At 44.4% G+C, this 27790-nt stretch overlaps 1 protein-coding gene across 6 annotated transcripts in view; it reads left to right on the top strand.

Annotated features, from left to right (window-relative positions):
* The first annotated feature begins 236 nt into the window (after nt 1–236).
* SMARCA4 (SWI/SNF related BAF chromatin remodeling complex subunit ATPase 4) overlaps nt 237–27790 on the top strand; it is a 186753-nt gene continuing 159199 nt past the window's right edge. Inside the window, exons 1-3 of one of the 6 annotated variants that reach the window (XR_015050977.1) lie at nt 237–593; nt 4490–4649; nt 20312–20595. Coding sequence is in view for 4 of the 6 variants with exons in the window: in XM_085853449.1 (XP_085709575.1) it covers nt 4532–4649; nt 20312–20595 (402 nt within the window). In the remaining 2 variants the exon portion in view is untranslated. Of the gene's footprint in view, nt 594–4489; nt 4650–8992; nt 9073–20311; nt 20596–27790 lie in introns of all 6 variants that reach the window. The other 5 variants (XM_085853449.1, XM_085853459.1, XM_085853444.1 and 2 more) reach the window with 5 other exon arrangements.

Below are 27790 nucleotides of genomic sequence, written 5' to 3'. Positions count from 1 at the left end.
CCGTTTCCTCGGAACAAAGGAGTCCAAGAAGTCGTTTTTTTTTTTTTTTTTTTTTTTTTTAAGGACAGGTATCAAGCAAGGTACTTAGGGACGTCAGGTGTGTGTGAATGGTCCGAGAGCAAACGTGCCGAGCGGGATGATTTATTTATTTTTTGTTCAACAGAATATGCGTTTTTTTTATTTTTTTTTAATTATTATTTTTTTTTTTTCCATTTCCTTTTGCCGAGAACAGTCTTGCAGGGGATGAATCATTAGCGAGAGCCATTTTCATGCAGCAGGGGGGAAGTAGACGGTTTACAGCGTGTGCTGCATTGGGAGGCGCACAACAGGAAGGGGTAGTTTTTCACGGAGTCCACGACACGGAAAAGCACATCTTCCCGGGCATCCGGCTGCGCCGACGAGTCGGGAGGAGAAGGTGCTCGCAGGAAAGCGAGCGACGGACGCTTCGTGGCGGAGACGAGGCGAGCGACGCTGAGCCGAGCGCGGCGGCGGTGAAAAGGTTAAACACGTCGCTCACTCCGCCCGCACTTCGAGCAATGGGCGCTCGGGTTCGTGCATAGCGAACCGCCCGGAGAGAGCCCGCGGCGCTGCAGGTACGTGATGCTGTACGAGCGACGGACGGACGATGCCACGTTCCGGGAGACCCTGAGTTAAACGCCTCGTTGACGAAACACCCTTTGGCACAATTTGACGCCATCTTCCTTACTCGCCTCGGAGTGGGGAGGGGGAAGCAATTGTTATTATTATTATTATTATTATTATTATTATTATTATTATTATTATTATTATTTTATTCCTTAAAATTCTTTATACCCACCGGGAGTCCATTGTTATCCCGAAAGGCTTCACGGCCGATCTCGCGGCATCGCTCATGTTCAGTCCGTCCGGACGAGAACCCGTAGCCTTGGATTCCCGGACGACGAGGCGCCTCGCTGCGCCGACTCCGCCCGACGTCCCGTGCCTGGAGCCCCCGCCGCGTCGCTAGTCGAGATCGGGGTGCGCCGGCTCGGCTAGGCCGCGGCGCTCCACTCCCTCCAAACGGATCGAATGACTCGAATTATCGGTTCTCCTCATCGATTGTTCATCCCTGACGCGTTTTCAATCGTAATTAACCAGTTCATTGTTATTTTTCCCTCCTTTTTTTATTTTTTATTTTCGTTTCGCGCCTCAGCTTCTCGCAGCAGTTTCATGTATTAAAATCAATCGTTATTATAATCAAGTACATTGTACAGTATTTTAAAAACGATTCCTCACGTGTCTCCGAAACGTTCGGAATGTTTTATTAGATATATATCAAAACATCTATATGGCGTCATACAGCGTCTCGAGCATGTCCCAAGACAAATCGACATCGATGTCCATCACGTTTCCTCGATTGATTGTTTTATTTTTCCCTCCAATACGAAGTGTTCCAGTCCGAGTTCACCTGGCGGTGTCATTCACTGCGGTACACGGGGAGCGCAGGCACGAGCATGTCGTCGGATGTCCGAGCGTGTCGACGGATGCACGAGCGTGTCATCGGATGTCCGAGCGTGTCGACGGATGCACGAGCGTGTCATCGGATGTCCGAGCGTGTCGACGGATGTCTGAGCGTGTCGTCGGATGTCCGAGCGTGTCGACGGATGTCCGAGCGTGTCGTCGGATGCACGAGCATGTCATCGGATGTCCGAGCGTGTCGACGGATGTCTGAGCGTGTCATCGGATGTCCGAGCGTGTCGACGGATGCACGAGCGTGTCGTCGGATGTCCGAGCGTGTCGACGGATGCACGAGCGTGTCGTCGGATGTCCGAGCGTGTCGACGGATGTCCGAGCGTGTCGACGGATGTCTGAGCGTGTCATCGGATGCACGAGCGTGTCGTCGGATGTCCGAGCGTGTCGAAGGATGTCTGAGCGTGTCGTCGGATGTCCGAGCGTGTCGTCGGATGTCCGAGCGTGTCGTCGGATGTCCGAGCGTGTCGTCGGATGTCCGAGCGTGCCCATTCCTTCCGTGCAGACGGCCTCGGTTCCTTTTGAAGTTATTTCACCGCAGTATGAGAAGCGAGCTGCCGGATGACGTGATCAATCCGCTTCGCACACCCTCTCCCTCGCAAGTCGTGCACACGAATCTGTAGTATTATATATTTATTTTGTTTTGAGTGTGGCACGTGGTTTGTTGGTTCGCTGTGAGTGCGGTTCGAGAGGTTGTTGCGTGCAACAAGGTTTTTGTATTTAGGAAGCGGAGTGGGAAACGTACTGGGAGTTAAAGGGGTTGTTTTCGGAAGAATAGGTGGAGTGGAGGCCAAAGAGATAAAGGGGGATTTGGGAGGGGGGGCATGTTTTCAGTGGGAATTGGGGAGCTTTTTAAGTCTACAGGAGTGGGGGAGGTGAGGGTCGGGTAGGTAGAGGTGTTATGTCTGCAGACGTCAAAGATACCAGAACGACAGATGGTTCCAAGGAACGATGAGTGCATCTTTATTCCTCACCCCAAGCCAATACAGGTACATTGTTACAGACCACGCCTCCTGCAGACTACTTGATACATTTCACATACCCTTCCCTCATAGTTAGACAACATCATCCTTCAAGTACTCTTGTGGTTTGGATCGTCCCGAACGTCGAACAGGTATTACAGAAGACATCCGCTGTAGGCAGGGCCGCCGCCCAGAGCCAGAATGGACCCAGGGCAATACTAAGTGAAATAAATAAATAAAATAAAATAAAATGGGCAATAAGTGCCCTCTTCATCCAGGACCCCTTCAACTATAATTTAAAAAAACTTACACCGAGGTTTCCGTATTTTGAGGTTTCCGTATTTTTTGTCGTTAGAACCACGTGCTGTGTTTCAGGTAAATTGGGATGTTATTCACTTCTTCCAACTTGTACATTCGTTTAACACACTTTAACCAGATGGAGGTGTGCTCAACACTCATGATGTCATTACTGCAATTGTGATTATGTAAATTGTTTCCACAGTAGTTAATTTTACAGGGAGGGTGTCACTGTCCATGGCAATGGCATGCTTGGGAATCACCCCGAGTGGCATGGAGATAGAGACAAAATAAAGCTTCCCCTGGTGTTTTGTCATCACAAACAATCATTCTATGAAACAAAAACTTGAAGGAATAATTACGGGCCCCGATTAGGTCCAGGCCCAAGGGTAGTTACCCTACTACCCCCCGCACCCCCCCAGCTCACAGCACCCCTGACTGTTAGGTCAGGTATGGGAGCATGCGCCAGCGCAGTGCGTCGCTGCGTCCACTTTCCGCCGGTACTCCAGGGGCCTCCGTCTGGCCATCCCCCAGGCAGATGCCTAGCCCATTCCCAACTCCTTGAGATGCCGATCACCCTGCTGCAACCATGAGGCACGTGGTCGGCCCATTGGCCTACTCCACTCAGGAGACTCCCTCGCTGAGAGAATCTGGTGAGCAGGATCAGTGTCAGGAAAACGAGCCACATGTCCATACAGCCGCAGTTGACGCTCACGGACTATGCAGGTAACAAATCTCATTTGAGTCTCTCTCAGCAACCACTCGTTGGACACAAAGTCCAACCAGCGATAGCCAAGGATTTTTTGAAGAGACCTGGTACCAAAGGAATTAAGTCTCCGTGTCAGATGCTTGGTCAGAGTCCAAGTCTCGCATCCATAGAGCAAGACTGGAAGCACGAAGGACCTGAAGACTCGGACTTTCATCCTCCCGCACAGGTACCGGCAGCGCCACACCCCATTATCCAGTGAATCCATGACTCCCCAGGCCCGACCCAGACGTCTATTGACCTCTGACTCGCAGCCAGCAGAGACAAGAATATCACTGCCAAGGTAAGTGAATCTCTCCACGACCTCAACATCCTCACCACAAACAGGCACAGACAGGACAGCGGCATCCAAGATGTCATTGAAAGCCTGGATCTTAGGCCTGAAAGCCTGAAAGCCTGGATCGGGAAGACCGAGGAAACCCGTAATCCCAGCGGCTCCGACTCCTCATTCAGCACCTCGAGGGCCCCCGAAAGGATATCTAAAGTCTCCTCAATGATGACCGCATTATCTGCGAAATCAAGGTTAGAGATCTTGACATTCCCAAACGATGCACCGAAGTTGATCTCTCTGACATCCTCCCTAAAATCCAGTCCATACAAGTGCTGAAAAGTGTAGGGGGCAGTACACACCCCTGACGAACTCCAGTAACAACTGGAAATAAGTCAGAGATGGTACCACCACATCTCACAGCACTCTCAGTACCAGAGTATAGTTCAGACATCAGATCGATCAGTTTTGGTGGCACCCCACGATGACCTAGAATCCTCCAGAGGACATCCTGATTTACTGAATCGAACGCTTTACAGAGATCAACATAGGCTGCAAGTAGCCCCTGCCGAAACTCTCGTTTGCGTTCGGTGAGGACCCGACGAGCAAGGGTACGGTCAATCGTTGACCTCTTTGGTGTTGTATTTGCTGTCGGTGTTGTATTTTTGGTGTTGTATTTTCTGACTGTAGGTGTTGTATTTTCTGTAGGTATTGCCATCGTTGTTGACTGTACATCAACAACAGGCTCTGATGTCCTACCCGGGTCTACTCTATCAGATTCCCAAGTACGCATCTGATCAAGATGACATCCAAGTGTTTGGCCTGACCCATTTACCAGCCCAGTTTGCTTCGAAACAACGACTGGCTGGTATCCATGCTGCTCCTAACTTGTATTCAGCTGCCATTAATACCCAGTTTTCTGTTCTTCATTTATCTCAAGGTTCCACCATGATGCCCCTTCTTATCCCAATACTTTCCCACCTGTACACGCAACCGCAGTTTGATCAAATCAAGACTCAATGTTACATTTCTTTTGAAATAACAACTGTGCCTGAGATATACCCTACATCCATTACAGGAAGTGACAAAGGGATGAAGAACCACACACAATAGTCAGGAGTGATCGGGGCTAAAATTGTTCTTTAGCAATGCCAGGAGTCTAAACGATAAGATGGAGGAGCTAAAAGCATTAATAGATAGTGAGGATTGTGATATACTTGTAGTAAATGAGACCTTGTTTAATGGAGAGAATTGATTGGATTGTGAAGCGCACCATATGTGCAATCAATTTTCTCAAACAAATTAGTTTGTTTATTTATTTATTTATTTGTTTGTTTGTAAGCCAGTGCGTGGCTTCATCAGTTTCTGGGGGTACTCATTTTGCCAACCTCAGCAAGATGACAGGATGAGTGCCCGAGTCAACCTACCTGGTGTTAATTAAATTGGTTGATAGGGGCTTGAACTCAAGACCCTAGGATCTTAAGCCAACTACCTTAACTGTGAAGCCAACAGCTGGCTCTCAAACGAATGTTGGCGGAGGTATGCTAACGCCGTGAGAAAAGCAGGTGAAGTGACGTTTTGGGCATTTGAGCTCTTCCTCAAACAAGAAAGAGAAAGAGAGTGTTTGGGTTGGGTCACTTTTTGGGTGATTGGGTCACTTTTTCTGTTTGTCTGTCTGTCTGTCTATCTGTCTGTCCACAAATGTCAATTTATGATCGAGGAATAACTTATTTCAACTGAATGTTCAATTTTGAATACAAATTGGAACATGGATTAGAAAACAAACCCATAGTTTTGCAGTATTGGCTCTAAATTTGTCCCGATTGCACATGTGCAGAGAGGAGTGAGGTAATAGTTGAGGGTTGCAGCCGCTTCAATGTGTAGTATGTCCTTTCATCTGTCCGTCCGTCTGTCAAAAATTACGAAGAACCTTTCTAACCCTCCGTACGAGGGTAACCAGTCGCAAGTTGACGTTTGCAGTTTTGCCATGTGTGCCCACGTACCCATGCACACAAACAGACATTTTATGTTTTTATTTTAAACTGCACCGCTTCCTTCAGACACGGATACGATTGTTTTACTCTGTCTGTCTGTCTGTCTGCCTGCCTGCCTGCCTGCCTGGCAGTCAAACGAAATTGAAAGTCATTCCAAACAGGAAACTTACTGTTTTTAAAGACGTCGTAAAGGACACAAACAGGTACCAAATGAAGAACTAATGTAACGTGCTAAATAAGGTGGTGTAAAAGATGCTGCATCAATGGCGGTAAACTTCTGAATTTTTTTTTCCTCTACAACCTATAAAATCTTAATTTTATTTCAATGCAATTATGTACTTGAACACCGTATAACAGAAATCGGCTTTTCGGCACTTTCAAAACCCTTCCGTTAAGCAGTACTTGGACAAAATATTATGGGATTTTACATCATTTTGACCAATCAAATCTGCAGCTCGCAGACCCACGTCCTTGTTTCTCAACATTGCATGGGGTAAGGTGTTCTATGAACTCTAGTTCTCTCTTGTTTTGAAGAGCTCGTCCCCAAAATGCCACTTACCTTTTTCTCTCACGGCAATGGCATGCGTCCCGTCAATATTTGCTTGAGAAAATTCATGGTCCTTATTTTACCATTGATGGCACACAAAGTCTAACTCTTTTAAAAGAGTTGTTTTTGAGAAAATAATAGTGCACCACCATCTTTTGGCATCCTTAATTTCGTCCCATAATCTTAAAATATTTTTTTTTAACCCCCATTAACCTTTCCGAACCTAACCATATTACTTGCTAGTTTTATTGTTTCCTCACCTCCTCCATTCTCTCTTATCCTGTTTGTTCATTCCCTTGATGTTTGTTTCATTGTCAGTTCTACCTCGCTCCTCGAAAGAAAGAAATTCTAAAAAATAGGGGCAATACTCCTGGGTGCTCACCTGGTAGAACAATGATGCTGAGGAAGAAGTCAATGTGGGACAGAATCGGCAGAATGTACCAATGAACCAATGTTATAGCAAATACCTATTTTGGGGAACAACCCCCCCCCCCTACACAGTAAACCTCCTTAGACACGGATTTTAATTTTATGTTTTTTAAACGCTGTGAACAAACTTGAGTACATCATGGGTGATGAAGGTTGTGGTCAAGTTTCATTGAAATTGTTTGTGTAGTTTCAGAAAAGAAAGCAAATACATATTTTGGGAGTGGGGGGGGGTGGAGAGCAACCCCCACCTAAACTCCCCCTGTAGACCCCCTCAGACCCCAATTTTATTTTTAATGCCGTGAACAAACTTTTGTATATCGTGGGTGATGAAAGTTGTAGTCAAGTTTCACCAAAATTGTGTGTGTGGTTTTGGAGAAGGAAGCAAATACATATGTAGCCCCCCCTTAGACCTCCCTAGACCCCGGTATTAAAATTTTTTTTTTTTAATGTCGTGAATAAACTTTAGTACATAGTGGGTGATGAAAGTTGTAGTCAATTTTCATCAAAATTGTGTGTGTAGTTTTGGAGAAGGAAGCAAGTACATATTTAGCCCCCCCCTTAGACCTCCCGAGACCCCGATATTTTTTATTTATTTATTTTAATGTCGTGAATAAACTTTAAGTACATAGTGGGTGATGAAAGTTGCAGTCAAGTTTCATCGGAATTGTGTGTCGTTTTTGAGAAGAAAGCAAATACCTCCTTTTGGGTGCCCCCCCGGAAAACTCCCTCTGTAGACCCCCTCAAAGTCCGATTTTTATTTATTTATTTTATTGCTGTGAACAAACTTTGGTACATACCGGGTGATGAAGGTTATGGTAAAGTTTCATCAAAATTGTGTGTGTAGTTGCAAGTGTTTGTGGATGGACTGACGGACGGACGACGGGTCAACCCATAAGCTCCCTGGAACTATGTTCCTGGTGAGCTAAAAAGGAGTAGTAGCAATCTGGGAAAGAAAAAGGATTGTATCAATAGAAAAAGATGATATTAAAACTGGGAATTGAGATGGAGGATTCTGTGTGGGAAAAGATGAGGGACCAGTAAGGATAGAAAGGTAGTTATCGGATGTTCTTACAGGACTCTTCAAGTGAGCGAAGAAGAGCAGGATAAAAATCTCTGAAAATAATGAGAAAGGTAGGTGGAAAGGGCAGTGAGATGATTATAAGGGGAAGGGGAAGGGGAGAGGGTTAACTTGCCCTTGCCTCGAATGCCTGGTATTGATTGGGTCCAGGTGAAGGAGAAAGATAAACAGAGGAAGTATTTCTATATTTTGTCCAAGATTGCTATTTAAGCCAGTTTGTAAATAAATATACAAAGCAGAGGGGTGTTACACCTGTTGTTGTGTAATAAGCCATATACTGTGGAATTAGGTGAATACTTAGGGACAAGTGACTTCAGAATCGTGCGATCAAGGCTACTGTTAAGAGTTACTGTGAGATGGGGTCAGGCTAATGTGGCAATCAGTGTCAGAGGATCGGTTAACCTTGAAGTTGTAAATGCATGTAGTAAATATATTGCAGTCAGGTGCAAAGCAGGAGAGAGATGAAGGTGACTGAGTCGGATGGTTAGGAATAGTATTACGGATAAGCAGAAGACTCCCGACTAATATTACCGATTATTATATTCAGGATGCTGTTTCTGCTCCATAAATCGTATGCCTAATGGAAATGTTCCTCTCATAGTATGTCTGATTCCTGTGTCTCTCCCTGGCTATTCTCACCTGTTTCGACAGGTCCCACACCCATGCCAGTAGTGGTGTTGCAATCGATCTTGAGAACTCCATTCCTCACAATACATTGTCGATGCCAACTCCTCTTAGTCCTCTGGAATGCACTTAAGCATGTACAGTATACTTCTTCCAAACATTCAATGTTTGTGTTAGTGTAGTAGATAGTAGAAAAATCGTGCAAATTATGATACAAGCATCAAATTTGACATTTCTGCTCTGCAGGGCTTTCTGATCAACTCTGCCCGATTGGCCATTTGAAAATCCAAATTTTGAAAAATTTGGATTTTCAAATGGCCAATCGGGTAGATTTGATTAGAATCCCCTTGAGAACAAATGTGCCAAATTTGATGCTTGTATCATCATTTGCACGATTCCTCTCAAACATTGCTGTTATCTGCCCCACTAGCTAGTGGTGCAATGTCCACTAAAGATGCTGATTGTCTATATACCAATATTTGTTATAACTTGAATCAACTCATTGCTATCCATCCCAACTCTCCGTCCCTTATCTGCAGGAAGTACAACTGCCACCATGCCAGTAATCTGGGTGTCAGCTAGATTCTCTGGAACAACCAGCCGTCGCATTGCAGTGAAGGTGATGTGCAATTCTGTGGGTCGGACTCGATCTTTAAACTTCCCAACTCAGATTTCTGCAACTTTTACGTCTTCCCACCTGGACCTGGTAATGACTAACTTTCCATCAAACCTCTCCTGTTCTTCTGCCACACTTGGCTCCTCCAATCTGGTTGTTGTCAAAGCCCACATGTCTCTGACTGTAGTGAGTGAGCAACCTGAATGCCACAGAATGTCTTTTCACTCAAACAAACTGGAAAGGTCCACCCTCTTACGAAAGGAACAGGCTGTCACTTCCACAGCACCTAATATTGATTGTGATTTGGAATATTTCAACAAACTCTCTCTGTCTCTGTCTCTGTCTCTGTCTCTGTCTCTGTCTCTGTCTCTGTCTCTGTCTCTGTCTCTGTCTCTGTCTCTGTCTCTGTCTCTGTCTCTGTCTCTGTCTCTGTCTCTGTCTCTGTCTCTGTCTCTGTCTGAGGCTCAAAAAGTGTGTCCATCCTTACGCAAGCCAGAAAATGTCCTGCATATGTCAAGGTGGAACACTCCAACCAATCACCTTCCTCAAAGTTGTGATGGCACCTTGTCAAGTCAGTCTCTGGTGTATGCTCCCCTCAATCCCCTCCCTCACCTCAAGCACCATCATTGCAGACTCTGTCTGAGATGGAGATGAGACCACATTACGTAGTACAATATCTCCATTCCATTGACGGCCAGATAGCAGCTGTGCCTCCCTCTGCTAATGTGCAATTGATTAGATGCTGGTCTGTGAAATGGAATATGTCGAAATTCAATACTTGCAAATGTCGGAGACCCACCATGTCATGCCTGAAGGGCTTCATATGAATCCACATGTCTATTTCCATGGTCAGCCACTGGAAATGGTTCACCGACTTGAACTTCTCGGGCCTTGCCATCAACAATGCCTCTCATGAGCTCACCATATTGCAAAGCTGGTCTCCAAAGCTATCCCCGACTTCCTTTGCATCCTTTGTTGTTCTCAGTCATTACTTGAAAAATCATAACTACTCCTAAAGGCCTACAAGGCCTTTATCTGTAGTTCAATAGAGTACTACTTCCTGTTTTATCTGTAAGCCTTTTATAGATTAAAAGAGGTCGAGTTTTACCTTTGTAATTATACAGATATTGAATGAAGCCTCACCGAGATTGATGTGTCCAGTTTGGTCACGCATATCTGAGAAAAATCGGAGCTCTGATCTCGTAGATGGGGTTTATCATGGAGCTACCAGCTTGATTCCTGGGCTTTTGTGGACTAACATATGAGGACTGGCTGACAGAGAGTTGAGTTTGAATTTTTAGTTTGGATGGATATGAGGCAGGGTGTTTCACATGTACTATAATTAATAATGTATGGAATGGTCTTCTTGGGAATTTGGTCGCAGCATTGACAGGAGATCGGTTTAAAATAGCTTTGGATGGACATTTTGATTCAAATGGGGGTACAGGGACATCAGTTGAAAACGTAGGTAACTCAGGACTGGATTGTATGATCTGTGGGTGTTGTAAACATGTTATACTCTCTTGATATTCAGCAATTGATGAAAATTATATAATATACGTTTTCTCAATAACGTCGTGAAGGGTGATGTCTTGTCTGTCATATGTATTCCTTTCAATCCTCCATCATTCCCAATCCCACTTTCCATTTGAATCTCCTCTCTCACGAGCTCCCCACCACTTTTTTTCCTCCCAAATTTTCTCCTCCACCACCACTGTTACCTTTTTCTTTTTTTTTTTTAGACTGAATTTCAAAGGTACTGATATGGCACAGGCATGATGGGCCCAATGTTCTTTAGCATCTGTGTTCTTCCTTGTGTGTAATCCCTTCAAAATATAGCTTCCTTTTCACTGGGAGAGGCATTGCATTCCTCCCATTTCACATCATATTTCTGTCTTTCTCTCTCCTTCTCTCCTTCTCTCTCACTTTACACAGCTGTTGCTCGCTTTGGCACGCACGTGCAATCGCAGGGTGCTGTTGCTCAGTTTCTGGCGGTACGTGTGGAGCTTTGTGTTGCTTTCTCTTTTCTCCCTTCCCTTCTCTATTGTCCATTTGATGGTGTTTTTCTTGCTGGTGTTCTTGTCTTGTCTTGTCTATCTGAGTGAGAGGGGGGGATAGACAGTGCGGTCGGATATTATTGGCTGCTCTTAGAGCATCCTTATTCTGGACATTTCCATCCGTCTGTCTGTCCGCGAAACTTTGGTCAAGCCGAGGGGCTAAACCACTCAAGCTATTCCAATGAAATTTGGTAGGTAGTACCAATATTTCTGGAAATCGTGTGCTTTCGAATAAGGGACCCCGGGCCCTAGCAACGGCATAGCAACAGCCCTTTAAAGTGGTCAAAAAATCGAAAAAAAAAATCGAAGCTTAGAGTTCTGTGCGCAATCTATCTCGCTCCCTTCATGCCAATTTGCAGCCATAACAAAAAATATTTGTAGGAGGAGATAGGATTTGGGCGAGTAAATGTTGAACATTTCAGAAATGGTTAATTGCGAATATCTCTAAGAGAAAGAGTCTGATTTTGATGAAACTTGGGTGAAATGTGTACAATGTGGCTCGCATGTACACAAAAATGAATGGTTGCTATGCACACCTCCGTTGCTTAGCAACAGCGAAAATACTTTATCGTACATCGTACACTTATTGTGGACTGTACAAAAAACTAATACCTCCGAAACTGGACCTCCGAGGGACCTGTTTTTTTGTGCCCAAGGAGAATGTCTTACAGCATCATATAAAAAAAATAAAATCTTTAGCGAAAAGATAAATGGAATTACCAGGGCTGCCATTTGTTGGAGTCTCTTTGGAAACATGCCTGAAATTTAACAAGGCGGGTTTCTGGGCGCAAACTAAGAGGGCTGTGATAATCATATTTATTGTGCTAAATTGATTGATAGCATGAACATGAATATCAGCTAGTCGCGTCGGCCAGCTTTCCATCTAGAGCGAGCAGCCATGTCACCTACCGCCTTGTTATTGATATTAATCACCTTTGGTGGTTACCTCGCTTTTTTTTGAGGTTCTTCCTCTTGTTATTGTTAGTTTTTTTTTTGCTCTCTTAGTTCTAATTAGAACCATATTACCATTTTTTTTTCTTTATATACTTGTTTATTTGAAACATGGCGAGTGTAAGTAAAAATCGAAGCACCTTCAATGGCCATGTTGCCCATGAGGGGTTATCACTTAAGCACGGCCTGTGCTTCGTTCCCCCCCTAAGGTGCTTTAATGTATGATATTCTCAAGATTGGAGAACAAATAGGTGTAGAAAATATTTGTGCTACCTCTAAAATGAGCCACAAGGTTGTGTTTTTTTTGTTTCACAAACGTGTTTTGTTGACATGGTTGTGCAAAACGGTTTATTTTTGGGAGATGACGAAACGTTTGTTCCGGTCTCGTCAATGGACGCTCCCGCTACAAAAATAATGCTGAGCAATGTGCCGCCTTTCATATCGAACGAAGTAATTCATCAAGAAGTTAGGTGATTATGGCACCTAATTTGTCACGTGTGTAGAATTGTCACGGTTCCCTTGCACACGAGGAACGATAAATTGAAACGTATAGAATCGTTCAAGCGGTTCTGCAATGTCGTGTTAAAAGATGGCGCAACGCAGCTGAATATCCCCTTGAGTTTTAAAGTGGCAGAACACGATTATAGGATTTTCGCAATGATGGAGACCTTAACCTGCTCCGGCTGTGGTGCATATGGTCACACCAAGTACCATTGTCCTGATGGTGAAAGAACATTTGCTGCTGCTGCTGCTGCTGCTGCTGCTGCTGCTGCTGCTGCTGCTGCTGCTGCTGCTGCTGCTGGACCTGGTCCCCCGTGACTGCGGCAGCAGGATCGCCCCTCCCGCCCGCGGCTGTTATGGCGGACTCTGTACGTGAGTCACTTATAGAAAAAGGATCCACACCAAGACGCTCAGTTATGTCCAAAGATGGTACTGATAATGACCAAGTCGAAACGGGAGAGGGGCTGCAAGCTCCGGAAGGGTTTTTTTATTGATGAGGAGCAGGTTATGGATACTGTTTCGAGGAGGGTTTTGAAATGCTCCTGCCGAAGCACTGAAGGTGCGAATAAAAGCGGCAAAGTTTTCATAGTACAGATGGGGAATAATCTTGATAAGCCTTCACAAGATGAGTTAGGCGGTGAGGTGCTGTTTGGAAACGAGGCTCCACTGCTTGCTCATGTTGAAGGAGATAAAACTCCGAACAACGCTCGCGTACATGAGGGGGAAAAGACCTACTCTTGAGGACAACAGTCAGTGTCGCACACACAATGATAAAAAGGAAAACTATTTAAAAACGGATAGTAACGATAGGGCAGAGCTCTCTGCAATGCCAACAGGAAGAATGTACTGCTGCTGGAAGAGAAGAGGAATCGATAATCCAATTACAATCAGATGACGACGATGACACAGGTGCCATTTCTGGGAGGATGTCCTCCTACTCAAGTGAAACTTAAGGCGTAATTCATGGGAAAGGTGAACAAACCACAATATCTAAGGAAGATATTGTTCTTTTCCTGAGCGGAAACTTTCGGCGACGCAATGTCCAAATTAGAGACCATTTTCCTGATATCAGGGCTTTCATTGTGACTGCAAAGCAGATGGTACAAAGGAATGACTTTGCAGAATTTTCTGAACCTCAATTTCAGAGTCTCAGGAAAGCTGCGACACAAGCAAACAAAGAACTGCAGGCAGAAGGTTTTTGAAGTGCCAAGTTTCTCCAATGACAGAGCTACAGATTGCAACCCTGAACATTAATGGGGGTCGTGCCCCATTATGGAGAATTCAAACCTTTGAGAAAATAAAAGCTGACATTATCCTATTACAGGAGACCCATGCTACAAACACCCTTGCAGCTGCGTGGGGAAAACTTTTTAGAGGACAGTGGTTCTTAAGCAGGTTTCCTACACCCAAGGCCGGTGTAGCTATTTGTTTAAGCCACAAGCTTCCGGTACAGCAGGTTTCGTTTAAATAAATATGTAAAGGACACCTCATATCGGCCGAGTTTCTGTGCAATGGCCAAACAATAGTGGTGGTAAATGTTTACACTCCGAGTGACCTGAAAGAAAGGAAAAATTTATTTCCTTTACTGTGAGATTTCATTAAAGACCAAGACTCATCCGCATTTATTTGTTTTGCTGGAAATTTGAATTGTACAATTCACCCAGAAGTTGATAGGAATGGTCATGAACCCCATGCAGCCTCCACTAAGGGGTTGGAGAATATCATTAATAAATGTCGTTTTAAGGATGTGTGGCGACTACAAAACTCACGGTTGCGTAGCTATACATGGTGCAGATGCCAAGATGGCTTCATATCAAGGACAAGACTTGATATGTTAAATATAAAAAAAAAAAAAAATATATATATATATATATATATATATGTTAATTAGCCAATGTTAAATGTTGTGACGACATCCCAAATTCTACCAACTGGTTTCACAGATCATCGTTTAGTTGTGTTGTCCTTTAAATTACCCTTGTCATCAGATGTAGTGGAAAATTGGACTCTTCACACACACCTCTTAAGTGCTAAAAAAATTTAAGGATTGTTTTAAGGCTGTATGGGAAAAACTCTGCACCTCCAAGCCTGAGCACGCTAACCTCCGGTTGTGGTGGGACCTTGCAAAATCCCAAATAAAATCTTTCTGCCAGCAATATAGTTTATACATCACTAAGATGCAATCTCACTCAATTGATGCGTTAAAATCTGAAATTGTTTCCCAAGAGCAAAATAATGATGATGCTGGAAAGGACACACGAGATCAGTTGCTGTGGACAAAGAGAACATTGCTAGCTGATATGGTTAAGCAAAGGGCAATGGGTACCCTGATACGAATGCGGATGAGTAACCTGACTTTGGACGTGCCAGACAAAGAGCTCTTCAATTTGGAGAACTCAACCAAAAAGATGCAACAAATCCATGGCCTACTCACTTTAAATGGGACCTTAATAACCTCTCAGCAAGGACTAAGAGGTGTCTTTAAAGATTACTACTCCAACCTTTACTCCCCTCACAGCGTGGAAAATGATGCGATACAGGAACTGATTGCTGGATTTCCCAAGGTTGAAGAGGACCAGCAACGAGCGCATGACTCCTCAAACTTGGCCGAGGAACATGAAGCAGCCATGCGAAGCTTAAAAGATGGAAAGCTCCCCGGGATTGATGGCCTACCCAGAGAATTTTACAAGACTTTTTGGAAGCTTGTTGGACCTGAGTTGTTAAATGTCCTCGAGGAAAGCATTTATGTTGGAGAGCTGCCATTGTCGTGTAGGAGAGCAGTTGTGTGTCTACTACCAAAAACCGGGGATCTTCAAAAAGTTGAAAACTGGCGGCCTGTGTCGTTATTGTGCGCAGACTATAAGATTTTCTCTAAGGTCCTTGCTAATCGTGTGAAAGTTGAAGTTGATTCTGTTGTACACCCGGACCAGACTTATTGTGTACCGGGAAGATCTATTCATGATAACATCTTTTTCGTAAGAGATAGTCTTCCTTGTGATAATTACTTGCGTGATAATCATGGGCTACTGTTCATTGATCAAGTGAAAACTTTTAATCGTGTGGATCATAAATACCTTTTTCTGTCCTTAAAGGGATGGGTTTTGGAGAATATTTCATCTCCTATGTGAAACTTTTGTGTACTGATACTGCATGCTGAAAGTGAAAAACAGGCTATGCTCTCCCTTTCCTTTTTGACGAGGTATTCATCAAGGCTGTCCCCTTTCGGGGCTGTTGAATGCAATCGCCCTTGAACCACTGTTGTCCTGCATCAGGCAGCGAATGCCCTAGGATGAGGAGGGTGTAGAAGGCCCAAAATTTGTGCTGACTGCTTATGCTGATGACGTTTGCGTTTCAATTAGGGGCCCAAATAGTATTTCCGTTTTGGCCACAATGTTTGGAAAAATTCTCCGCAGCCTCCTCTGGTGAGGTAAATTGGAACAAAAGTACAGCCCTATGGTGTGGTCACAAAAATCTCTCCTCAATACCGCCACCTTCTCTCCCACAGAACATAGCACGGAGATTTTATGGGGTTAAATACCTCGGAGTTTATCTTGGTAAACTATTTACGTTATGGAGATGGAATTGAAAAATTGAAAAATTGGGAAGGTGTGTTAGAACAGATTACGTGTTGATTAAAAACATGGGAAGGACTCTGCAGATCTCTATCATACAGAGGACGCAGTCTTGTCATCAACAACCTAATAACAGCTAGGTTATGGCATAAAGCCGTTGCTTTGCAGCCACCCAAAGAACGAATCCTTGCCATCCAGCGAGCAATGGTTAATTTCTTTTGGAGTGGCTACCACTGGCTCCGGCCTGCTGTACTGCACTCCCGCCGGAAGGAGGGTGGCCAAGGTGTTATGGACATCACCGGCCGAGTTGTGGCCTTTCGCTTACAATCTGTGCATAAACTGCTGTTCACTGAGCAGCTGCCATGGCATCCCTTTGCTTTTTTTGCTGCAACAGGCCGGAGGATGAAGGGCTTTGGCGTCCACCGGTCAGCTGAAGCTTACAATTGTCGAATGTTCCTCCAGGAACCTTTATTTTACAACCGTTTTCTCCCAGGGATCCCTCAGAGGAAGGCCTTGATCAAGAAATTTATACGAGGACGAGTCAACAAGGTGTGCGATCTCAGAGATTCATCTGGATCTCGGTGGAAATCGGCTGGCTCAGTTGCAACAAGCCTTGGTTGCAGATCTATCTGACTTGTGGACCAAATTGTCTGAATTGTGGTTCCGACATTTAGACTGCTAAACATTGGCTGGGAAGGTGTCGGTATTGTGGAGGATTTTCGGCTGGCCTTTCCCGAAATTAAGGTGCCTCCCCCATTTCAGTTGAGCAGTGAACATCCCCCTCCACCCCCCCTTTCATTTAGTAACTAAATTTGGGATCCATGACCTCTCGAGACAAAGACAAACCGAATCATCCCCCTTCGGATCAACGCGTATAGCAATGTGGTCAGAACGGCTCGGAGCCGGATGTCCTTCAGGCCCACTGTGGCCTGTGATGTATACATTACCTATCTATGGCCTATTGACAGATTAGCACATTGGAGATTACAATGGAGATTAGCACATTGGGCTCTCCCTTCCAACACTCTCGTACACCATTTCAATAATTCGGTACAAGTTACTTGCCCCTTCTGCGAACACAAGGAGGATCTCTTCCATGCTTACGTGCAATGCATAAGATTAAAACCTCTCTTCTGTTTGCTTTCAGATTATTTTTGTAAACTGTCTTTGTCCTTTTACATCACACGTTTTTGTGTTTGGGGTGCCTTTTAAGCCCCCTTGCATGGACTCTGGAGTTCTCCTCAATTTCCTGGTTGCTGTTGCAAAATATGCTATCTATAAATCTAGGAAAATTCAAATTGACGATGGTTATCGATCTGATGTCATGTCGATTTTCAGAGGTTTTGTGGCAGCAAGACTTTCCCTGGAATTTAACCATTATTTAAGTACGGACAATGTAAATGTTTTTGAGAGAAAATGGTGCTGTGGCAAAGTTTTGTGTTTTGTGGATAAATTAGATTTGGTAATGACCTTGTAATTGTTTATGAAAAATTTCACCTTTCCTCTTCTCTCTTTTCTTCCTCTGTTTTTTGTTATTTTTTTATGTATCCTTTTTATCTTGCCAAAACGAAGTTTTTGCAAGATATGTTAGTCAGCTTTATGTTTTTTTTATTTTATTTTTTTATTTTTTTATTTATTTTATTTTTTTATTTATTTTTGTCTGTAATCACTTATAAATAATTCTGCAGAGCACAGTTATCATTGGAAAATTTTTGTAACTTCGCATATCAGAGGCCTATAGAGGTCCCTTTCAGCGCATACAATTTTGAAGGTCAAGGTCACTTTGTCGCAAATCAGGGGAGTCGACGAAACCCTTATTTTTTGAGTAATTTTGATCGGATTGTCTTCAAACTTCATGGGAATATAGTTCATGGTCTGGTGCCGGGCTGATTAATTTTTGGTGGCGATTGGCCTTGACTTTCATGGTTAGCGCCTCAGGTCAAACATATTTGACCCCAAGGTCAAATTTTCAAGTTTTAGGAACCATAGTGTGTATTACCTCAAATTGAACACCTCGATGAGTGCTTTCTAGATATGTCAAGCTTCAGACATTATGACGTCATTTGGTGACGTTATGAGGCAAACGCATATTTTTCATCGTTACTCTAGAACGATTCTCATCGGATTCTCTCGTAGGCAGATATTCCTCAAGGAGTCGCGCCTGGTGGATAGCAGCTTTGTTCACCTCAGTGTGACCTTAAAGAAGTCACACGTGGTCACCTTTTGGCAAGATACAGGTCACCCTGCGGGTCACATTGGTTTATTTTCTTTTCTTTCCAATGTTTTTTTTTTTTTTGTGGATCAATAAACGAGGTTCAAATTCTAAAAAAAAAAATTCTTTCTCTTTCTTTTTCTCTTTCTTCTTCTCTGTCTCTTTCTTTTTTTCTTTTTTCTCTTTCCTTTTTCTCTTTCCTTTTTAGGTCATCTCTTCGAGCATGACCTAATAATATTGGTGTTGAGAGGAGAGGTGACGGTCCGTCCGTCCGTCCGTTCACAATGAAGTTGAAGCGGGAGATCTGGTCATTAGTGATCCTGATAGAGGTCGATGAAACGTACACGATGGTATGACTTTCAAGGTCAAGGTCACGAGGCCTTTGAAGTTGCGAAAATGACGATTTTCAAATTCTATCTCCTCCGCCATTTCTCAACCGATCTTGAATTTGATTGTGGCATATGAATCTATGGGACAATATCTAAATTTGATCAGGCCGGATTTTCGATATTCACTTTCGTTTTCATGTCACGTGACTTCAAAGTTGGCAAAAAATGCGACAATGACTTTTCATGCGAAAATGCCGATTTTCAAAATCTATCTCATCCTACATTTCTTAAGCGATCTTGAATTTGATTGTGGCATATGAATCTATGGGACAATATATAAATTTTGTCGGCCCGGATTTTTTATATTCACTTTCGTTTTCATGTCACGTGACTTCAAAGTTGGCAAAAAATGCGAAAATGACGATTTTCAAAATCTATCTCCTACATTTCTCAAGCGATCTTGAATTTGATTGTGGCATATGAATCTATGGGACAATATCTAAATTTGGTCGGCCAGATTTTCGATATTCGCTTTCGTTTTTGCGTCACGTGACTTCAAAGTTTGCAAAAACTGCCCTACCTTCAGGAGGCTATATATTTTCTCGCAGAGATGACCGTCACTCCCGCACGGGGGTAATTTTTCTCTTTCCTTTTTCTCTTTCCTTTTTAGGTCATTTCCAATGACCTAATAATATTGGTGAGAGGGTAATATGGGTCCGTCCGTCCGTCCGTCCGTCCGTTCACAATGAAGTTGAAGCGAAAGATCTGGTCATTAGTGATCCTGATAGAGGTCGATGAGACGTACACGATGGTATGACTTTCAAGGTCACCGAAGGTCAAGGTCACGAGGCCTTTGAAGTTGCGAAAATGACGATTTTCAAATTCTATCTCTGCCATTTCTCAAGCGATCTTGAATTTGATCGTAGCAAATGAATCTATAAGGCAATATCTAAATTTTGTCGGGCCGGATTTTCGATATTCACTTTCTTTTTCGTGTCACGTGACTTCAAAGTTTGCAAAAACTGCCCTACCTTCAGGAGGCTATATATTTTCTCGCAGAATTGACCGTCACACCCGCATGGGTGTATTTGTTTTCTTTCCTTTTCCTCTTTCCTTTTTCTCTTTCCTTTTTCTCTTTCCTTTTTCTCTTTCCTTTTTCTCTTTCCTTTTTCTCTTTCCTTTTTCTCTTTCCTTTTTCTCTTGTTATACTCATGGTTGTTTGCACTTTGAGTTGTGTCAAATTATAATTAAACTTCAAGGAATTCATCAGATCCTCCCACACTCCCTCATTCACTCCTTTTTTTTCTCTCTCCTGTTATTCTTCCTTTTCTTACCCATATTTCCTCCACTCTTCTGCTCTCTACATGTATCTTTATTTCTCTCACTTTTCTTCTATTTTTTTTTCATCCCACTCACCCTGTGCCCTCTCCACCCCAGTATGCATCCTGCTTTATTTTTCTCTCATATAATCTTTCCTTCTCTTCCTTTTTGGAATAAAAAATTCTCAATTTCGCACTCCTCCCATGCCTGTAACATAAATAGATTGCTCCTAAAGGTTGTTCATTGAATAGACCATGTTCATCCTGCGATTTTCTTTTTTTATTATTCTTCTTCTTCCAGAAGGTGAAATGTCCACACCTGGGGAAGCTGGAATGGCTGGGACTCCACATGCTGGACCTTCTCCTGGACCTGGTCCATCACCTGGCGCAATGATGGGCCTAAGCCCAGGACCTATGATTGGCCACAGTCCAGGCCAGATGGTGGGTCCAAGCCCAGGGCCCATGATGGGACCCAGCCCAGGACCAATGATGGGCCCTAGTCCTGGTCCTGCCCCTGGAGCACACACCATGGGGATGCAAGGGGTGGGAGGTTACCCTCAAGATAACATGTACGGCATGCATAAGGTACTTGCATGTGTTTTTGTTTATTTTCTTTTGCTTGCATTTTATTGTCTCCTAGTTTGACACACTTGAGAGTGATTTGCTGCAGCACCAGTGCATTGAAGCTCTTGATAGTGTCTCAATTATATATATATATATATATATATATATATATATATATATATATATATATATATATATATATATATATATATATATATATGTGTTCCAAAAAAAATGAAAGTTTGATTTTTGCTGCTCCCTGATTTTGCCTTTGTTCCAATACCCCATAAGAACTTATAGGTCAAAAATGAACAAAATTCCATGATATTTAGGGGTTCCTCAAGTTGGCACAATTATGTCCATTATGGAGAGGGCATTTTGCACTGCAATGTCAAAAAGCTCATCTAGGTCTCCTTGGAAAAACTATTCTTTCATCCTATATGACTGCTGTGGTTTTTGAAAATATTGTTGCGAATTCACACCCGCCGGCGTGCGAACGGCCACGTAACTCGAATCGTGGCACGTCGCCCACCGGACGGACAATTCTGTCGTGACCCTCTCGGACCAACGCCGGGAGCTAGTCACAGGTGGGGGTTTAACCTCACCACGATCGTGCCAATTGCCCACCCCCACAGGATAGGGTTGCTCGCCAAATTCGATCTACCTAAGTACCTGCGCGAGTGGTCGACCGGGCGATCGTACCACGCCACAGGCCGACTCCGGACACGAACCGCTTAAGTGGTCCGTTCCGTGCTACAGTGATAACCGAGCGGTGTTATCGTCGGCCTTGATGGTTCCGATTAATTACCGGGCGTTTTAAACCCACTACGAACCCCTTACGTGATGCAAGATGGAAATTCAAACGAAGGAAAGGACGCAGTGAAACGGGGAACAAGTTCACACAATGAATGCACTTTATTCACAGCAAAAGAAAAATGCACATAAAAAGCAAAGAAAGAGTTAAAACCGAATACGCGTACACACGCCAACACTTAAAACAATACTACTTTAAGGACAGGCGCCACCCACAGTCATTTACACAAACCCAAGGAAAAGAAAGGACTTCCCTTGGTGCGGCCGTCGAGTCCTCCTCCCACGACCTCCACTCCGAGCTCTGTCTCCTTCGCCGTCCTCCACTGCCGACTCGACCAGACTCGACGACGACACAGCTCGACTTCAACGGGCTCCGTGAGTTCCACGAGCTCCACACCGACGCAGAGACACTCGACCACGACGACACAGCTCGGCGATGATCCAACAACGACTTCAGACGGAGGCGAGTTCCACGAGTCGGTGAGAGAGCGAGACCTCAAGCCACCCCACTGGGACAAGGAAATAACCAACCAACCGACAACCACACGCAAAAGAGCGAAGCGGAAGAGGAGGAGGAAGCGAGTGGAGGAAGCGAGAGAGAACGCGCCCCGCCCGTGTCCGTCTTTTATAGCGCGGGGCTCCGCCCTTCGCTCCGCCCCGTTTTCGGCTCCACCCTCCTTCGAGAGGGTTCTCGAAAAGGGGCGTTCCCTCACCCTGACTGCCTCACGCTGTCCATCCACCAATCGGCGGCGAGCTGCCCTTCCCCCTTCCCTCACACCAAGCGCGGGGAAGAATGGCGGGAAAAACCCACCAGCATCGTTGGCGTTTTTTGTTTGGTTTAAATAAAAGATAGAGAAAGAAAAACGACGAACTGGAGGATCGCAGCCCGAATGGATCACATAAATTCCCTCTATACAACGGGTTTGGGCTAACTACGCATGTACCTATCGAGATATCTCACCTGAGGGCCCTTTATGGTGTAATGCGAATTTCCACAGCCGTGACAATATCAAACAACCGTATTAATTGTGAAGTGTACTGCGTTGTGCATATTCGACGGCAAGTTGTCAGTTACAGTTTGGCAAATTTCAACAATATTGTGCCAACTTGAGGAACCCCTAAACATCCTCCAATCTGCTTCATATTTGGTTTGTATGTTTCTACTGTCAAATGGAACAAAGGCACACCCAGGGAGCATGAATATTCATACTTTTATTTTTTTACCCCCTATTATGAAGCACCCTAATATATATATATATATATATATATATATATATATATATATATATATATATATATATATATATATATATATATATATATATATATATATATATATATATATATATATATATATATATATATATATATATATATATATATATATATATATATAATCGGTTCCTTGTGTTCATTTTCGTCTCGACAATGATAAAGCTAGATATGTACTCGTAGTTGCAAGTGTAGGATATTTAAGTTAATGCGATTTATAGCAGAGGCAATTGTTATTGTGTCCACAGGGTATCAGGCTTGCATTCTAGAGTTGAACGAACCCATTCGACTTAAAATGTATGAAAGTAGGGAGTTTCTGCAACTGCAGAGAGAGTGCTTTTCAGGCAAAGCATTACATTAAAGACTAGAATGGCACTTGGTAGAGCACATACCTCCACCAGGCATGATCAGTTTACGTTTTGTATCCCACTGATGGGCCAGGCAAAATATAAGAGGAACAAAGGAGTGGAGCTGGGCATTAAGGCTGGACATTGGGAGTTTAAATATGTGAGCATTACCGGAAGAACATGTGTTTTGGGGAGTTGGGGAGGTTTAGATGGCTGAGAGAGCAGAGGGAACTAGACTGGAGGAGAGATATGGAAAACAGAGGCCACCAACCTGTCAGTGATGCTAGAGCAACAGGCCTTGTACTTTTTTTTCTCATCATGGTTGAGAGCTTTAGATATCATAGATTCCCAGAGAGATGGATTTGATGCTGGGTCTCCAGGGCATCGGGGAGAGCAGTACAGTACTTCATTAAGCTGTGGATGAAGGCCTTTCAGGTTGAGTAGTTCTGATTTTCCAAGGAATTGCTTGGAAGATTGAGACAATGCCTAGTCTGTGGCCGATTTAGTGGCCAACTTTGTTGTATGGTCAGCCCAGAAGAGTTCATGCCTGATGGTGAGATCTAGAAATTCAAGAGATGGAATCTCTTCCAATGGCAGACGATGGAAGTAAATAGGTGGGTTCATTTGACATCCTTCTTGAGTGTTGATATAGTACACTGATTGGTTCTCATGCAAGCAATCAGAAAGTGCTACACCTGCAGTAGGAGTGTATAATTATCGGCGGTGATGTCATATTGTGGTGTGTTGAATGTGTGGTAAATACTGTGGCTCTTGGGAAGGAAATATCACATGACATGCTTATAGACATCAAAGTATTGAAGAGTGAAGGCTATTACATGCAGCAGATTGCAACTGAAATTCATGGTACAGCAGGCACTGGATGCAAAACTCTGAGCAGAATATGTGAAACTGGTACTGATGACAACAAACACAAACACGCATTTAAAGGCCATTTTCCCTGCTAAAGCGGGGGTTAGCCTTGCGGGCCCCATGACAACCTTCTCCACTTTACCCTATTTTCTGCATCTCCCCTTCTTAATCCCCTTACCCACATTTCTTCTTCCACCACCTTAAGCCAAGTTTTTCTCGGTCTTCCCCGTCCTCTACTTCCGACTACACTCATTTCCAACACTCCTCTCACCCAGTCACTTTCATCCTTCCTCAACACATGACCCAACCATCTCAACCTGTTTCTCTTCACAACATCCATCACAAACTATATTCCCATCATCTTCCGCAAGTCATCATTTGTCTTCCTCTCTCTCAACGATACTCCACACATCCACCGAACCATTCGCATTTCCAGCCTTTGTTGCTGCTCCATGTTCAGTACCCATGTCTCACTCCCATAAATCATCGTACTCCTCACACATGTAGCATACACCTTTCCCTTCAGCTTCAACGACACTCCCCTCTTTGTCAGCACGCCCCTCAGTTCCCGAAACTTCTTCCATGCACATCTCACTCTAGCAACCGTCGAAGAGTCTGATCCACCTTCTCCATTCAGCATGTCTCCGAGATAGCAAAATGTTTTCACCCCTTCCAGCTTCACACCATCTCCGAGATCCAACTCAACAATTCCTTCATCTGCTGCTCCCTCGATGCACACCTTACACTTGAATGTAGCTGCCACACTGGTTAATGACCCTCTCACCCCACTACATTTTCGATGAACCCATTCAGCACACATTGTACACTGAATGGAGTTCACTCCGACACCCTTCCTGCACACAGCACACGGCCACTTCCCAGTCCTTTCCACCTCACCACATGCTTTACCACTTGCCATCACCTTCGTCTTTCCGATATTCACCTTCAAACCTTTTGCCTCCATACATTCCTTCCACTTGTTCATCTTCTCCTTCAGTCCATCCATACTCTCTGCAATCAACACCAGATCATCTGCATACAGCAGCTCCCACGGTAAACCCTCTACCCTCCGAGCCAGCACCTCCATCACAACTACAAATAGAAGTGGACTTGGTACCTACCACTGGTGCACTCCTACCCTCACCTCAAACTCACCACTCTTCCCGTCCTTCGTCCTTACAGCTGTGCGCGCTCTCTCGTACATGGCCATCACTACTCTGATCAACCATTCCTCCACTCCTAACTTCCTCAATGCCCATGTCATAACTTCACGTGGAACCCTATCAAATGCTTTCTCCAGATCAACAAACCCAAAAAACAACTTCTTCCTCTTCTCCATGTACTTCTCCTGCAACTGCCTTACAATAAAAATTGCATCTGTCGTTCCTCTTCGTGGCATAAATCCAAACTGCATTTCGTCAATCTTTACCTTCTTCCTTATCCTCTTCTCCAACATCCTTTCCAATACCTTCATTCCATGCTCCAATAACTTTATTGCTCTATAGGAGCCACAGTCCAGAGGGTCACCTTTCCCCTTGTACAGAGGGACGAGGGTACTCAGTTCCCAATCCACTGGAATGCGGCCTTCTTTCACCACCAGATTACAGATCTCTGTCGTTCTCTTCACACCCCAACTTCCCGCTGCCTTCAACATATCTCCCACAACTCCCGTCGGCCCTCCTGCTTTTCTACTCTTCATTGCTCTTATAGCTTCCTCAACTTCCTTCTCAGTTATCTTCTCTGCTGGTCCTAAAACCGGGTTACTCTCGATGTTTCTATCCCATTCATTTTCTCCATTCAACAGCCTTTCCATATATCTCTTCCATCTTCCTTTAATTCCATCTGAGTCCACAACAATTTGTCCCACTTCATCCTTCAAGCAACTCACCCCCATCACATCAAATCTCTCTCTCGCTATCTGCTTTGCAATCCTGAATACCGTTCTCTTACCCTCTTCCGAATCCAAGAGTTCTCCGAACATTTTCCTATGGGCCCCCTGCACCTTTGCTACCTCTTTCTTTGCAGCCTTCTTGGCTTCCTTATAACTTTCATGCGCTGCCTCTTCTACCAGCGTACCCTTCGCCTTTTGCCATTCCTTGAACTTCTTCATCTTCTCTTCAATCGTCTTTCCAACTTCATCACCCCACCACCATGTTTCCGAGTGCCTCGGTGGTCCTTTTGTCCATCCACCTGCGTCACCAACGGCTCCCAATAGACTATCTTTCATTGACATCCAACCACTTTCAAGCTCAAGCACATCATCCTCAACCATACTCAGCCTCTCTCTTAATGCTTCCTTCACTGTCACCTCTTTCAACCTCCACACCTTCATCCTCAGTTGGTACTTCACCCGCTGAATTCTCCTCGCACCTTTCACCCTTATATCGCAGACAACCAGGTGGTGCTGTGAAACGGTCTCCTCCCCTGGGATCACCTTTGTGTCCCGGAGGTTTCCCCTATCTCGCCGACGCACCATCAGGTAGTCAATTGTTGTCGTCGACCCATCTGACGTGTATGTAATAAGCTTATTATTCGCTTTCTGGAATTGAGTGTTACAAATCAACAAATCAGCTCCATCAGCAAACTCCAAGATCCTTTCACCTTCTCCATTTCTCACACCATATCCATAACCCCCATGGACTCCCTCAAAACCATCTGGACTCCTTCCCACATGTCCATTCAAGTCTGTTCCAACCACAACAATTTCATCATCTTTCACATTCTCCATCAACTTCTCTATCACACACCAGAACATGTTCTTCTCTTCATCGCTTCGACCGACCTGCGGGGCATATCCCGAGATGACGTTCACCAAGAGATTTCCGATCATGATTCTCACCATCATCAACCTTTCACTCACTCTAGTCACACTCACTACACTGTCTACAAACTCCTCAGAAAACATGACACCGACACCATGCATGCCTTCCGGGCACCCTTGCCACATAAACTTGTACTTATGCCCCTGCCTTCCCTTCACCATTCTCACACCACTTCCCTTCCACCGTGTCTCCTGCACACAACATATGTCCACTCTTCTTCTGACCAATGTTTCAACCACTTCTCCAGATCTCCCTGTCATTGTCCCTATATTCCATGTACCAAACCTCAGAAACCGATCTCCACGTGGGGCATCAGACGATTGGTCATCATAAATGGAAAAAAATTCCTCCCTTGCTTAGATTGGGTTCCCCACCTTGAGTTTTAACGAGAGGGGGTGAGGACCCCCACATGGTACTTCGGGCTGTACCCTGCCCATCAGTTGTACTCATCATGGTTTCCATTTGAGGCGATGTTTTTAAGGCCGGATGCCCTTCCTGACGCCAACCCTTTTAGTCGCCTCTTACGACACGCAGGGATACGGTGTACCTATTCTAACCGGGGTACTGATGACAGAAAGGATTTTTTTTCCATACAATGTTGAGGCTCGTATGATGGCGAACACACAGAACGTACAACAAGGGGAGCAGGTGATGAGGGGTGGGAGAGGGAAGCACAAAACAGTGGGGAACAGAGACATGAGGAGATCTGTGGAAGGGAGAGGGATGGGGTGGGGTACACAGGGTAAACAAGATGGATACCACAGGGACTTTCAGGAAGGAAAGCAGGGAATTTGAAGGAGGTGGGTTTGGGGTGGATTAGTGGGGGGTAGAAAAGATCGTGGTTTTGGATGGGGGAAGATAAGAGATGGGAGTTTGTTCCAAAGGTGGGAAAGAAGAGGAATGAAAGGGTGAAGGTGAGCAGTGATTCTTGATTTTGGTACTTTTAACAAAAGGGTTTGCTGGTGGACCTTGAGTGCCCTATGGAAATATGAGGGGGGGGCATATTTCAGACAGAGCAAGGGGGGTGGGGGCAAGGCTGGAGAGGAGACGGGAGAAGACAAAAAGACCACCGACCTGCCTGCAGTGAGAGTG

This window comes from Eptatretus burgeri, chromosome 2 (assembly GCF_056783735.1).
Source record: "Eptatretus burgeri isolate ZD-2024b chromosome 2, Ebu_testis_v1, whole genome shotgun sequence".
NCBI classification, from domain to species: Eukaryota; Metazoa; Chordata; class Myxini; order Myxiniformes; family Myxinidae; genus Eptatretus; species Eptatretus burgeri.
The sequence above is the reverse complement of the archived record's forward strand: the minus strand, read 5'-3'. Positions and strand labels throughout refer to the sequence as shown.